Source organism: Apis florea, unplaced genomic scaffold, assembly GCF_048593485.1.
Source record: "Apis florea isolate Af1SG1 unplaced genomic scaffold, ASM4859348v1 contig_3772_pilon, whole genome shotgun sequence".
Taxonomy (NCBI): domain Eukaryota; kingdom Metazoa; phylum Arthropoda; class Insecta; order Hymenoptera; family Apidae; genus Apis; species Apis florea.
This window is the reverse complement of record NW_028256845.1, coordinates 2,073,853-2,087,589: the sequence shown is the minus strand read 5'-3', so window position 1 is coordinate 2,087,589 and position 13,737 is coordinate 2,073,853. Positions and strand designations below refer to the sequence as shown.

At 20.4% G+C, this 13,737-nt stretch overlaps 3 protein-coding genes across 27 annotated transcripts; 1 reads left to right on the top strand and 2 right to left on the bottom strand.

The window, feature by feature from the left end:
- Window positions 1-1,643: 1,643 nt before the first annotated feature.
- LOC100872759 (transmembrane protein 8B) lies at window positions 1,644-6,309 on the bottom strand. Of its 4 annotated transcripts, none has more exons than XM_012483305.3 (13): window positions 5,731-6,309; window positions 5,290-5,461; window positions 4,992-5,205; window positions 4,773-4,900; window positions 4,416-4,699; window positions 4,055-4,329; window positions 3,835-3,963; window positions 3,562-3,767; window positions 3,266-3,423; window positions 2,952-3,184; window positions 2,601-2,795; window positions 2,382-2,522; window positions 1,644-2,304 (listed from the first exon to the last, which is right to left on the bottom strand). In XM_012483305.3, the coding sequence occupies exons 1-13, from the start codon at window positions 5,810-5,812 to the stop codon at window positions 2,113-2,115; spliced, it is 2,409 nt and encodes an 802-aa protein (XP_012338759.2). In that variant the 5' UTR covers window positions 5,813-6,309; the 3' UTR covers window positions 1,644-2,112. The 4 variants fall into 4 exon arrangements, with proteins under 4 accessions (XP_012338759.2, XP_086771467.1, XP_086771468.1 ...); XM_086915341.1 differs by lacking the exon at window positions 5,731-6,309 and adding an exon at window positions 5,706-5,725; XM_086915342.1 differs by lacking the exon at window positions 5,731-6,309 and adding an exon at window positions 5,706-5,724 and having other exon boundaries at window positions 5,290-5,371.
- A 1,547-nt stretch (window positions 6,310-7,856) lies between these two features.
- On the top strand, window positions 7,857-10,191 carry LOC105737465 (chymotrypsin-1). Its single transcript, XM_086915340.1, has 5 exons — window positions 7,857-8,069; window positions 8,282-8,432; window positions 8,732-8,972; window positions 9,164-9,307; window positions 9,739-10,191. The coding sequence occupies exons 1-5, from the start codon at window positions 8,018-8,020 to the stop codon at window positions 9,976-9,978; spliced, it is 828 nt and encodes a 275-aa protein (XP_086771466.1). The 5' UTR covers window positions 7,857-8,017; the 3' UTR covers window positions 9,979-10,191.
- LOC100872879 (transmembrane protein 39A) lies at window positions 8,114-13,619 on the bottom strand. Of its 22 annotated transcripts, none has more exons than XR_015294484.1 (11): window positions 13,518-13,598; window positions 12,701-13,106; window positions 12,437-12,576; window positions 12,254-12,352; window positions 12,028-12,137; window positions 11,676-11,928; window positions 11,291-11,498; window positions 11,128-11,187; window positions 10,710-10,820; window positions 10,411-10,546; window positions 9,355-9,854 (listed from the first exon to the last, which is right to left on the bottom strand). XR_015294484.1 is itself a non-coding variant. In XM_086915338.1 (9 exons), exons 2-8 carry the CDS (start codon window positions 12,959-12,961, stop codon window positions 10,734-10,736), a joined length of 1,158 nt encoding a protein of 385 aa, XP_086771464.1. In that variant the 5' UTR covers window positions 12,962-13,019; window positions 13,518-13,619; the 3' UTR covers window positions 9,913-10,546; window positions 10,710-10,733. The 22 variants fall into 22 exon arrangements, 14 of the variants coding, with proteins under 14 accessions (XP_086771464.1, XP_086771461.1, XP_086771462.1 ...); XR_015294488.1 differs by having other exon boundaries at window positions 9,657-9,953; window positions 12,701-13,019; window positions 13,518-13,619; XR_015294483.1 differs by lacking the exons at window positions 9,355-9,854; window positions 13,518-13,598 and adding an exon at window positions 8,114-8,442 and having other exon boundaries at window positions 12,701-13,251.
- Between the last annotated feature and the right edge of the window lie 118 nt (window positions 13,620-13,737).

Here is a 13,737-nt window from a genome sequence, read left to right as displayed (position 1 = left end):
GTAAATATTAAAAAGTTTATTTGATATGTTAATTAACTCATTCAATATAATATGAAATATTTATTTGCTTATATTTTATTTGTATGAAATATTATATTATTTATATTTGTTCTGAATTTATGACAGACTTACAATACATTATCAATTCACATTGATAATATACTTTCAAGATTATGATTCTCCTTAAGATTAACGGCCATTCTACATTTTTTTTTTGTTTATCTTAATATTTAAAATCTTCCTTTATTTTAAAATAATATACCATATATAATTCCCTTAAAGATTTACATTGTATGAATTTTTTTTTATCAATCATCCTGCCTTTTTTAATAGTGTAAAAATAAGATTTATAATATAAGGCATAGGATGAAAGAGAAATCTTAGATGGCACTTTACATATTATGAGGTATTTGAATAGTAAAATAAATATTTTATCTTAATGATTTACCATATCAAAATGAAATCATATAAATATATTTAAAGTTTGAAATATTAATTATAATTAATAATAATAATAAATTATACTCTATTAAATTAAAAAAAAAAAACTTTTGTAAATAAAATATTGCATATCATATAAAATAAAAAAATGAAATTTATTATAATGAAATTAAAATATTGTAAAACTTATATATATAATATTTTAATTTATTTTTAAAAATTGTGAGTGAATCTTCTGTATTAAAACTAATTAACTTTGAGAATTTTTAACAATTACTTAATGTTCATATAATATCTATAGCAATTGATGATTTTTTTATTTACATTTTACTTTTTATTTAAAAGTTTTTTTTAAATAATAGGAAATCAAATAATATTTGTTTAAAATAATTAAAATGAATGTTTTTATATCTTATATACAAAGATTTATATATTAAAAAATTATAAAATTTGCAAATTCTAAGATGTTTAACTTTTGAATATTATTTCCGAATAATTTACCTATATTTAGGCACAATATTCATACTTTCATTTTCTAATATGTTATTAATATCTTTTATTACATTCTGTGGTCCCTTAGACGACTAAATGTAAAAAATAGATGTAATAATATTTAACATATAATATGTATCTCTATATTATTAAGATATAATGTATTATATTTTCATATTTCCCAAAGTTATACTAGTTATACAGAACACACACATAATATATATTATTTATATAACAAAATATATTTTTAAAAAATAAGAAATAAAATATAATTAATAAATATTTTTATATTTATCAATAGGAATATATATAGGGTAATCTATGCAATTAATATACTTTTTATATACTATTAGATATATGAGATAAATATAAAATATATGAGTTATACAAAAAGTAATTTTAAAAGAAATAAATTATTTTAAAAAATGAAGAAAATGATATATTAAGTACTTCCAATTATTATGAAAATATTATAACTGTATTGATAATGTAATAAATTTGTAATAAATTTCTCTTCTATTATATTTAAAAAAAAAAACTATAAAATATACATATAAGATGCAAATATTAATTTTAATATTAATATAATAAATTCAGTAAATCGTCATCGATTTTTAAATGGTATATTTAATGATAACATTCTAGAAAAAATATATGTTATTTTACTTTCCTGGTATATTCAATATTATATAATATAGTTTTCAACAATAAAAATATATAAAAATAATTTTATTAGAATTATTTATTATATTCTAAAAATAACATAATATTAATAAAATAGCACCATTTATAAGTTCGTTCAGTTTTTACAATCAAAACAGTTATATGTTATATTGAATTATATAATCTAACATAGATTACCCTATAATTTCTTATACATCCTTATTTTAGGAACTATAAAATTTATACATAAATATTTTATGTATATGTATATATGATACTTGTATATATACATTCATTTTTGATTATAATATACTATATATTATAATATTATTATAATAATTTCAACTTTGATTATTATAATATATTATATTATATTATATTATATAGACTATAATATATATTATATCTTTTTTAATCTTCTTTTCGCTTAGAGAAGTAGAACACTATTTTGGCACAAATAACTTAAATAACAGTATGTATTTGGTTTGTTTGTCTTACTAATTCTTATTGTAATTTTCAATTTGATGCAATTACTAAATGTTCCTGACCATTTGTTATTGTAAAAATTGGACTACTTGATGGATCCTTATAATCAAGTAATTCACTATCATAGCTGGTAGCTGAAGAATCAATTTGTTCTAATCGCGATGGAGGTAAAAGAAATATCAATGAGATGGCTATTATCACATGCCATGCACTATGGACATACTAAAAAACAAATATTAGTAATTTATATAATATTATAAATTATTCTTTAACATTTTATAATTTATATTGTTGTATACCTGATAATTGGATTCTGTTTCAACTAAAGAAAAGAGCAATAAACCTATAATTGCAAGTGTTAAACCAGCTAATAATTTTGAAGTTCTAATAGGTTTTTTCCACTTTTTAAAGTGAAAACATCGATAAACATATGTCCCCATCTGAAAAAAAAAAATATATATATATTCGAAAAAAAAAAGAAATCATATTATTATAAATATTTCTTTTAAATTACTTACTGGAATCATAATACCCATTCCTAAAGGTATTAATATACTAATAAGACTTGTCTTATTGGATTGAACACCAAAAGCTATAATGAAAACTCCAAACATATGACATACAGATATAAAATGAATCGGTAATTCAGCCATTGCAATAAGTGTTACCCAAAATGCTAATATACTTGAAAAAAAATCACTGTATTGTAAAACCTAAAATAAATTTAACAAAAATCTTTAATATTTAATTATATTATAAATAATATAAATTTTTAAATCATTTTATAAAAATATTATTTTATTTTATATAATTGCAAAATAAACATATGAAACAATTTTTAAAATTGTTTTATAAAATAATTTACGTACTTCATACTTTGCAATGCAATAAGTCATAACATGTTGATCACAAGCATGATACATAGAGGAAAAAAGCATAGTTGCTAAATATACTAATCCTTCGGTATACAATCCACGTTTAACAGCTAAATATATAGCAGGTATAAAAAAACCATTACTTAAAGTAAGCATCAATGTTGTTATGAGAACAGAAGATTCAGAATTAGCACTAGTACCATCAGTGCAACCCCATCCTTTATATCCTATGTAATATATAGCATTATATATATTTAAATAATAATTACATAAATTATAATATTAAATATGTTAAATAATAATTAAACCTTCAAAGCATTTACACGTTGTATAATAAAGAATATCACGATGAATTTCTTGACAGGTTCCATGGTGACCACATGGATAATTTCCAGGAAATACACATTGTCTAGTCCTTATATCTAATGATACTAAAATTTCTTCCATTTCACAATTTACTGGTTTTCTATTTAATTAATAACATTATTTTATTTTATTATTATAAATAAAAATAAATTGTATATATAAAATTTATTTTTATTAAATATATATGTATCTAATGTATTTTTAATATTTAATAAATAATATAACAACATAATCTTACCCATTAAAATAACATGTTGCATCTAAAGTAACATACCAAGTATCTGGTTGTGGATATGGAATCAATAAACTTTCATTATGTTTATCAAATGAAGATAAGATCATTGACATTCTTGAATTCTCACATATAATATTATTCTTAATTCTATTTGGAATGCGTCCACGCCGAATACAAAGTATAACTTTTACTAACTGCTTTGTTATTATCTAAAAAACATATAATAAATTAAATGATATAAAAAATTATAGTGAAAAGCTTTTATTATTAGCTTACTTTGTCCATTTCCAAACGAGCACTTATATCAAGTGTGCCACCAATATCAATTAATGGTAAAATATTAAATTGTGTAATTACTGGATGTATATCAGTTAACATCACCCATGAAGTTAACCATTCTCTACCCTTAAAATCATTTTATATGCATATAATTAATATATTTCTTATATTTATTATTAGTTATATTTTATATTTATATTTATTATAAATTTAATACTTGTAATAGATAGGATCCTGAAAATGTTTGTGAATGTTTAATTCTAACAAGTTGATATCTTGGAACACATGAATCATCAAAATTTTCATCTAACACATGAAATTGATTTTTCATAAAGTTATTTCCATTATAAAATGATCCATTGCTTTTATTCTCATTATAATGTAAATGATTTATTAAATCTTTCATATGCAATTGAGCTAATGCTTTAGAAAATGAAGGCGCATCTAAATATTGTCTTACAAAAGATTTTTCTGTTATTCTGATTGGACATTCTGTAAAATGAAATACAATGAAAAAAATATATAAATTTCATATAAATTAAAATAAATATAATTAAAGATAAAGATAATAAAGTTACCAAAAGTGACTACTTTGACATTTACTTCAATAATGCTATCTGAAACAATCATCAAATAATAATAACTATCTTCATAAGGAGAAGATTCTGTAAAAGTATATGAATCTAACATAGTTAAATTTCTATTTTTAATTGGTTGAGAATGATTAAAAACAGGCAAAGAACGTCCTTGTAGAACCATATTTTTTATACAAGGTTCATGTATATTATGAAATTTAAGCACAGTAAAATTACAACCCCAAATATCTAAGCGAAAATTCCATGTTCCTGATGGGATATATATCCTAGATAAAAATCGAATATATTAATCATTTTCAAATTTTTGTATGAACTGTATAGAGAAATTATACTCTTTACTTATAGTAAGAAGTAGTTTCTTTTGTTCTTAAAGTTTGTTGATAACCAATAGGAATATTTTCAATACTATTAATTTGTGTCCATATAGCTACCGAACCTATACTATAATGACATTTATGACCAAGTCCCTAAAATATAAAAAATTGCAGAATTAATATAAAATAATCTTACATTGAAGGAAAAATAAATATCAAAGTATAATAAAAATAAATATCAAACCTGCTGTTGAACCTTTTCATCCCAATGAGATAAATATGCTCCTACAAACCAATCACCAGCTTCTGGCCCATAAACTGGAACAATTGCAGTTGTTTTTGGTTCAAATGTTGTAATTGTAGAAACTATAATAGTATGATTACGCTTGGGATACATATTACTAGGAAATGTATCATTATTTATAAATATCACAGGGTAACTACCCCATTGCAAGTATCTAAAAATTACAATATTAGAAATAAATATCATATTATATCTCTTATGTATGTATTCATGAAAGTAAAAATAAAAAAATATTTACATATGTACATTTCTTTCTAAGCAATCTTGACCATCCATAAATGCTGCAAATTGCCAAGTAGCTCTGAGTACCTCTTTTGGAACTGTGTAATGAAACATAACTACATCTGAATAACTTTTAAAAGAATGTAGTAATCCTTCTTGACTTGCTTCTGGCATAATACATTCTTTAACTATAAATATAATTTTATTTGTATATTAAATTAAACAAATTTATTTGTATAAAATTATATATAAATATAATAATTTCTAATACTTAATTGAATATTTAGATATATAATTATATATATAATTTTTAACAAAAAAAAGGAAATATAAAATCATTTTAAAATATAACTCTTAAAATAATATAAATTATAAATTTACAAAAAAAAGTTAAATTTAAAAGATGAAAAGAAATATTTAGAAAATATATACCTATATATTATATGTATAAATTTACCTGGAAAAAATAATAAAATTAAAAGGACGTGAAATTGTAGAATCATAAAATATCGTCTAGAAAAATAACATATTGGAAGCATGATAACTTTTTTGACATTACAAAAAAATGGAAATTTCTTCTAATTGTCTCTATTCACTTTTTATTAATTATCAATCATTTTGTATTCCTGTGATAATTTCTGTACATTTTGCACAGATAATAAATATCTGTATATAACTATCTTACAATATTTGCATGTTAGTCTAACAGTTTATATGGGTTTCGATCAGCTGTAGTGGTAAACATATAAATAGAAATAAAGGGTGGAATATAGATATATAATGATTTTACCGACAGGCTAATATATTTACACACAGATGATGTTGGTCATTAGTTCAAATCACAGAAATATATTTACTGACAAAGAAACAAATTAATCATTTATAAATTTATTTATATTTTCTATTTTTACTTAATCTTTATACAAACATATTTGAAAAAAATTATTATTTATTGATGTATATACATATATTATAATTTTTTTATGTTAATTTTAATTTCGACATATTCATCTCAAAGAATAAAAAAATAAAGAAATTCATAAAGAATTAGTTTGTTTCTTAATTTTTGTCATTAAATATATCGAAAGAAACAAAAACAAGAAAGAGATAAAAAAAAACTTAACATAAAAATTAAATAAGTCTAAAAAATTTGAAATAAATCATAATAAAATTTAACAAAAAATGAAAAATTTAATAAAAATTCTATTTGGAAATAGAAGAATTATAAAAATTGTGCCATCTGTTCAATTATATACTTATAATATAAAATTGAAATTTGAACAAAAATTTTGCATCAAAATTGAAAAAATATGGAAAAATTTTCATATATAAAATATATATTTTTATGACATATAAAGTTTGAATGGAAAAGATTTTTATTAAGATTTTTAATCCATATGTTGAATTAATATAAAAATGTTAATCAGAAATCAATATCATCTTTTGAGCGCATAAAATTAGAATAAATAGATAAAAAAAGCAAATAGTTAGAAAAAGATATAGGATAAGTATATGGGGTTCAATATCATTTCCAGATTGCCGCAAATGAAACTAACATAAGTAAGAAGAGCAAATAATAACAGAAGGATAAAAATACAGTAAAAATTGATCAATGCCATCTCTTGAATGCTATCTCTTCAAATCAGAATAAGTTCTAAAAGTTTTCAGAAGATGTCGCTAATTTTTAATTCTTAATCTGCTTATCCTATTTGAAAAAATATTTTTAATACTTTAGAGATAATGTTGATTGTTGCTAATTTTTGTTCTATTTCTATTTCTTTCTTGATATTCGTTATCCTATTTTATTTCATTTGTGGCATTCTTGAGATGATTTCATAATTTGTATTATATTTATCTTTCTTTCATTATTCTGCTTATTTATACTGTACAAATTTATGCACAAAAAATACCATTTAAAAGTCACATCATTTTCTTAATTACATCTTTGTCCAATAATACATATATGTCTGTTAAATATATATATATATATATATATATATATATATATATATATATACAAATATATATACAAATAAAATTTATCATACAAATAAAATAATGAAATCGTAATCCGATTAGGTAACTCTTTTTTTCTATCAAATCTTGATATAAATTATAAATATAAAAATAAAAGATTATATTGAAAAATTTCCAATGAAGTTGGAACTTTTAAGATTGATGATTTGATTTATTAAATATTATATTTATAATACGTTTAATTGTTGCAATTTTGGTATGTTTAATTGATGCAGAATTCTTCTTATTAATCTTTGAAATTGCTTTCATGGAATGGATATATAGATATTTTTTCTTCTTTATTTCATTTCTATTTTTCTAGATGTGTAAATTAATTTATTACATTTTAAAATAATGAAAATATATATTTGTAATATAGAATACATATATGAAATTTGATTTATAATGATATAGATTATTTTTATAAACAATCGGTTGATCGATTATTTTAAGTTGTTTATCATTTTTATCTAAAACTTTGTAATCTTAAAATAATTTTTTTTATTTCTTAACATCCATTTTTTAATCTATCTAATATCTATCTATAGACACACTCATATCTTATTTAGATATGATTATTTAGATATCTTATTTAAAACATTTTTATAAGAAATATATAAAGGAGAATTTTAAAATGAATAAGATAACTTTTTATAAATGTCTGTTAAAGTATCAGTATAATGAAAATATTAGATTAACAAATAGTATAGATTTTGATTTTTATCGTCATGACGTTTTATCATTTATTAATTACAGTTTTAATTATTGACGTGACCAGTGGTAAATTTTCAAGATATTTGAAATAGTTAATTTTTAAAAAATTATTTGTTTTAAATCTAAAAATATATTATAAAAATATTTAATTACATAAACAATATAATAAAATAATAATAGAAATAGTAAAAAAATTACGTTCTTAATTTTAAATTGAAATTCCATTTGTAAGTATATAATATTTAATAATATTTTTAATAATATGTTTTTAATTTCAGAATCTGTAATTCCACGTATAGTGGGCGGTCATAATGCTGGAGATGGTGAATATCCTTATCAAGTATCAATTAGATTAAACAATTATCATATATGTGGTGGATCTATTATTAATTATTATACAATCCTTACTGCTGCGCATTGTATTTATCGGTAAGAAAATCTATAAGAAAAAAAAATTGCTTTAAAAATATAATAATTAAAAAATCAATTTATGTTAATTTTACATCTATTTTTGTTGGAATATTACAATGATTAAAATATTATTAATAATCATTTGATATATATATATTATATATATTAAAATTTATTATAGATACTTGTTATAGATTATTTTTACTATTGAAAAATCATAAAGTAAAATATTGAATTATGAAATTTAAAAAAATGAAAAAAGAATAATAGCAAAGTAGTTTTTATTATTTAGTTTTTCATTAATCTCATACTTCTAGCAAAAAATCATCAGAAATAACAGTTGCTGTTGGAACCAATTATTTATTTTCTGGTATTATTTATATTGTTAAGGAAATAATTTGGCACGAAAATTATAATGAAACCATGATCATAAATGATATCGGTTTAATACGTGTAAAAAATCGTATAAAATATAATAAAAATGTTCAGCCGATTTCACTTGCATCGAATTATACACCTGAAAATACAATTGCTGTGCTAACTGGTTGGGGACAATTAGTAAGTGGTTTTTAAAATATAAATTATACATATGAACAAAAGTAACTTTTTATATGATAAAATATAATTATTTGTATTTTGTTATAATATATATGAGTTCTATTCGAAAACATTTATTACTATAATGAATAATTTAGAAATATTAAAATATTGAATAGTTTTATTAAAATGTATGTTAATATTTTTTATAGGATGGATTAAAACCTGTAATTCCTCGTGCATTGCAAGTATTAAATCTGACTGTAATATCGCAAGAAAAATGCGAATATATATATAATAGAACAATGAAAGATAATATATGCACGTTAAATAAGATAAACGAAGGAGTTTGTATGGTAAGTTATCCATTATATATTATTTAAGTACTTTAAATAATGAAAAATTTTGTTATGCTTTGCATTTTTAATATTTCACATATTTCTTTTTAATACAAGTATTTCTTTTAACAGAATCAAATTTTATGAAACTTCAAATTCTTATTAAAATTCTATAGAATTCAATTTTCTTGTGAAAAATATTTTATGATTGGTATTTAATATTTTTAATTGTGTATTATTGTTGTTTCATTCTTTAAATTATACTTTCAATATTATATTATTGAAAATCTAAGAATTGAAATATTAAATCCCTGTTCTTAAAAATAACATAAATTTTCGTTCTTAATCATTAATGAATGATATCATATTCGAATAACATATTTTTATTTAATACTGATTATATTCTAAATTTATTGTAAATTTATTGTATTCAAAATTTCTTGTTTTAGGGCGATTCTGGCGGTCCTTTAGTCGTAAATGGCACAGAAGTGGGAATCGTTTCCTTCGGTATACCATGCGCGAAAAATTTTCCCGATGTGTATACCAGTGTACTTTCTTATGAAAGCTGGATAAAAGAGAAGATAAAAAGTTGGAATATAGGATCTCAAGTAAATCCAAATATATGGATTGTCTTATTAATGTTTATAGCATCAACGATGATATCCTGTTTACATTCATATAAATCATAAAAAGTTATAATTAAAATACAAGTTATAATTAAAAATACAATTAATATTAAGTTTAAATCAGAATAAATATTAGCTATTATGCAATTGAAAAACAAAAATGAAAAGATAAATATATTTTTTAATAACTTAATTTATGCAATAGAAAATATTATTATAATAAAATTATATTGTACTATGTAATTTATATGTGAATAAATTCTTTTATATATTGTATAATTTCATAATAAATGAAAAAGAAAAATTATTTTTTCACAAAGATACTTATTTATAATATTATAAAAGATATGTTCTTTTACAATATTTTAAAAACAAAATTAAAAAAATAATAATTACGAATTAGTACAATTTAATTTATTAAAATAAAATTATAAGATACAATTTATCAAAATATCTATTTCATTATTCAATTTAATTCATTTTCGTATTTCCTACCTAATTTCAGGTTTGTAATTACGACATCTTGGAAAATGAGAAGGTACAGGTAAATGATTTCGTTCTCCAACATTAAGAACTATCTCCATACCAATTATTTGATAATAAATGAAGTAACAATGGAGTAACCAATATCCTTGAAAAAAAATATCGTTTAATTTTATCAATAATAATAAATAATAAATGATAAATGTTAACATTTTAAAATATCTATAATATTTATATTTCAAACATTTTTAAATATATTTGAAACATTTTAATTTTAGAGAATTTTTTAGAGATAAATATAAACTATATACCTGAATTGTCTGCATAGAACTGAATTACTGTATATCCATTATTTGAAATAGCAAGAATATCTTTGCCAGGGGAATCAAAATTATTTTTAATTTGAATTTGGGATAAAAATTCTAAAAGAATTATAATTTAAAATTAATTAAAATAAAATAAAAATAGTAAATTAATTAATATTGAAAAATGATAAATATAATAATGCAAACATTTTTTAAAAATTTGTTTTATTTATTGTACACTAGAATTTGCAATCATTTGCGATTTTTCTTGTATTATTTGCTCAGCATGATATACTTTCCAACAAATAAGATAATCTCTAATAATTTTAAATAAAGTATAATAGTTAATCAGAAGAAGCAATGTTATTGATAATACTTGATACCAATCAGTTGTGCGTAATAAAATAAATAATTGTGCACATACAAGAAGAAGCTGCAAGCCCAACATTGAACAAAGTAACATTGTGGGATTACTAAATAAGGCCTATATAAAATAATTAAAATGTTAATTTACAATTTTCATAATAAATTCATAAATGTAATTAAAATAAAATTTTTAATGAAATAATTTAATGTTTATCACATACATAAAATCTATAATGATTTGAATTTCCTGGTTCTGCCACAGTACATAAACCTTCTGAACGATAAATTTCTTTGTTATGTCTAACAACTGAACCATGAGGCCATAACACTGAATCATTCCAGGCTTGAGCATAAGTGTGACTATTTCGATTTTCAATTTTAACCCATCGACCAAGATGTAATGCTGCTCTATGTAAAACATCACAATACCTAAATAATTACAGTATTCATCAAATTTCTGGAAATGAATTTTTTAATACAACATTCATATTGTTTAATACAACATTCTTCATCAGACAACAAAAAAATTGTTATAAAACTTATATAATTTATATGAAATATAAGTTTATATAAATAAGGTCATGATAAGATCATATAAATACATACCTGACAGGATAAGCATGTGTAAAATGAGCACTTATTCTTTCAAGCCAAAACATAATAACATGTTGCACAACCCATGAAACATTAAAATGTAAATGTTGAGGTACAAATATGATAGGTGCAATACCACATACATAAGCACTACTAGAGGATGCAAATAAAGCTCGTTTTAAACGACGATTAAAATCAGATCTTAATGTTGAAACTTCTGCTCTAATTGCCGATGCATTTAATGAACAATTATGTAAAGGTTTATCTATAAAAGAAAAAAATTATATATTTTATAAATGTATAAATAAATCAACTTAGAAATATAATAATAATTATAGTTATTATTAATATGTAAAATATATACCCATTAGAAATTTTGTTTTTTTTTCATCTTTGCCATATAAAGGTATTGCTGATATATCAAAAAAAGGTGCTGCACTTATACCAAACATTACAAAATATACAGATAAACTTCTGAAACAAAATATGCATAATAAAAATTTCTGATATTTCATATTATATATATTACACATATAAATTAATATAATGTATTATAATGAAAAATTATAATTTAATAAAATAATACAAACGGATAACATAAATAAAAAATTTTCATTGAGTTATGTCTTTCAGCCATATGATAAAGACACCAACACAATATATTCATTACAATGATTAACAAGGTTATCCTGTAAAATAAATAATATTTAGAATTATTTAAAATACAAATATAATTTATTTGAAATACAAATATAATTTATAGCAAAGTATACCTCATCATTTTTTGAGCAGTAGATAACCAACGAATTGGTGATGAAATATCAATAATTCGACGCAATAAAGAATAAATAAATTGCCTTGCTACCATAGTTATAATAAATATAAGTAAATAAGGATCTATTAAATAGAAATTCTGAAAAATTAAATAAAATTTAATTATATGCTTCTATTAATACATATAAAATAAATATAATATGAAGTAAAAATATGAAAAATATGAATTTTGATTTGAATATAAAATATTTTAAATTACATACCATACTATAATTATTATAAGAATGAGGTAACCACCATACACTTCTATATAAATTAAGCATTTGCAAAGAAGCTGCAATAATTGATATAATTAAAGATAATGCTTCAAATGATAAATGACCATCCACAGGTACAATTGGTATAGGTACATGTTTTGGTACCAATGCTTTTATTCCACAAGGTTCTTCTGATTTTTTATCATCTGCACCACTACCTGCTGTTCTTTCTCCACTATTACTTCGGATACCATTATTTGAAGACATAGTAAAATTAGTTTGAGTTTTAGCTTGTCCATTTCTACTAGCTGCATTACGTCTTCCACTAGGCATAATGTATGAGTTTACATTTCAGATATTTATTCTAATTTATTATAATTTATTATTGCTTTTATTTGGTGTTTTTAATTGCCTTTAAATAAAAAATGGTTTTTATAACAATATAATTGGATTTAATAGTCATTAATTAACAAAGTTGTATTTCAATTTATATTTTTGCACAATTATAAGAGATATAATATTCAAAATCTATATATATATGTTATCTATATATATATAGAATATAATTTTTATCTACTTAAATTTATATATATTTTTACTTTCTTTTTCTATTTTTATTTTCTTTTAAGAGTATTAATATAACATTATTTTTAATAACAAAAGAAACATAAAAATCAATAATTTCTCATATATACGAGATTAATCGATACAAGTGTTTACGCTTTGTTTTGTACACAAATAAAATATATATATATATATATATATATATATATGATTTATATATACTATATATTTATATATATTATTTATATATACGATATACTAGAATATTAATTTGTAAAATAAAATAGAATTCCTGAAGTACGATGATACGATAATAAATAGCGCACTCTATACGGAAAGTGAGTAAATTATAAATTTGATTAAAAAAAATATATAATTATATATATTATTAATTTATTTATATAACTAAAATTATTAGATTTTAAATAAACTTTCATGTATATATTCATTTTTTTAAATAAAAATAACAAAAATAAAAT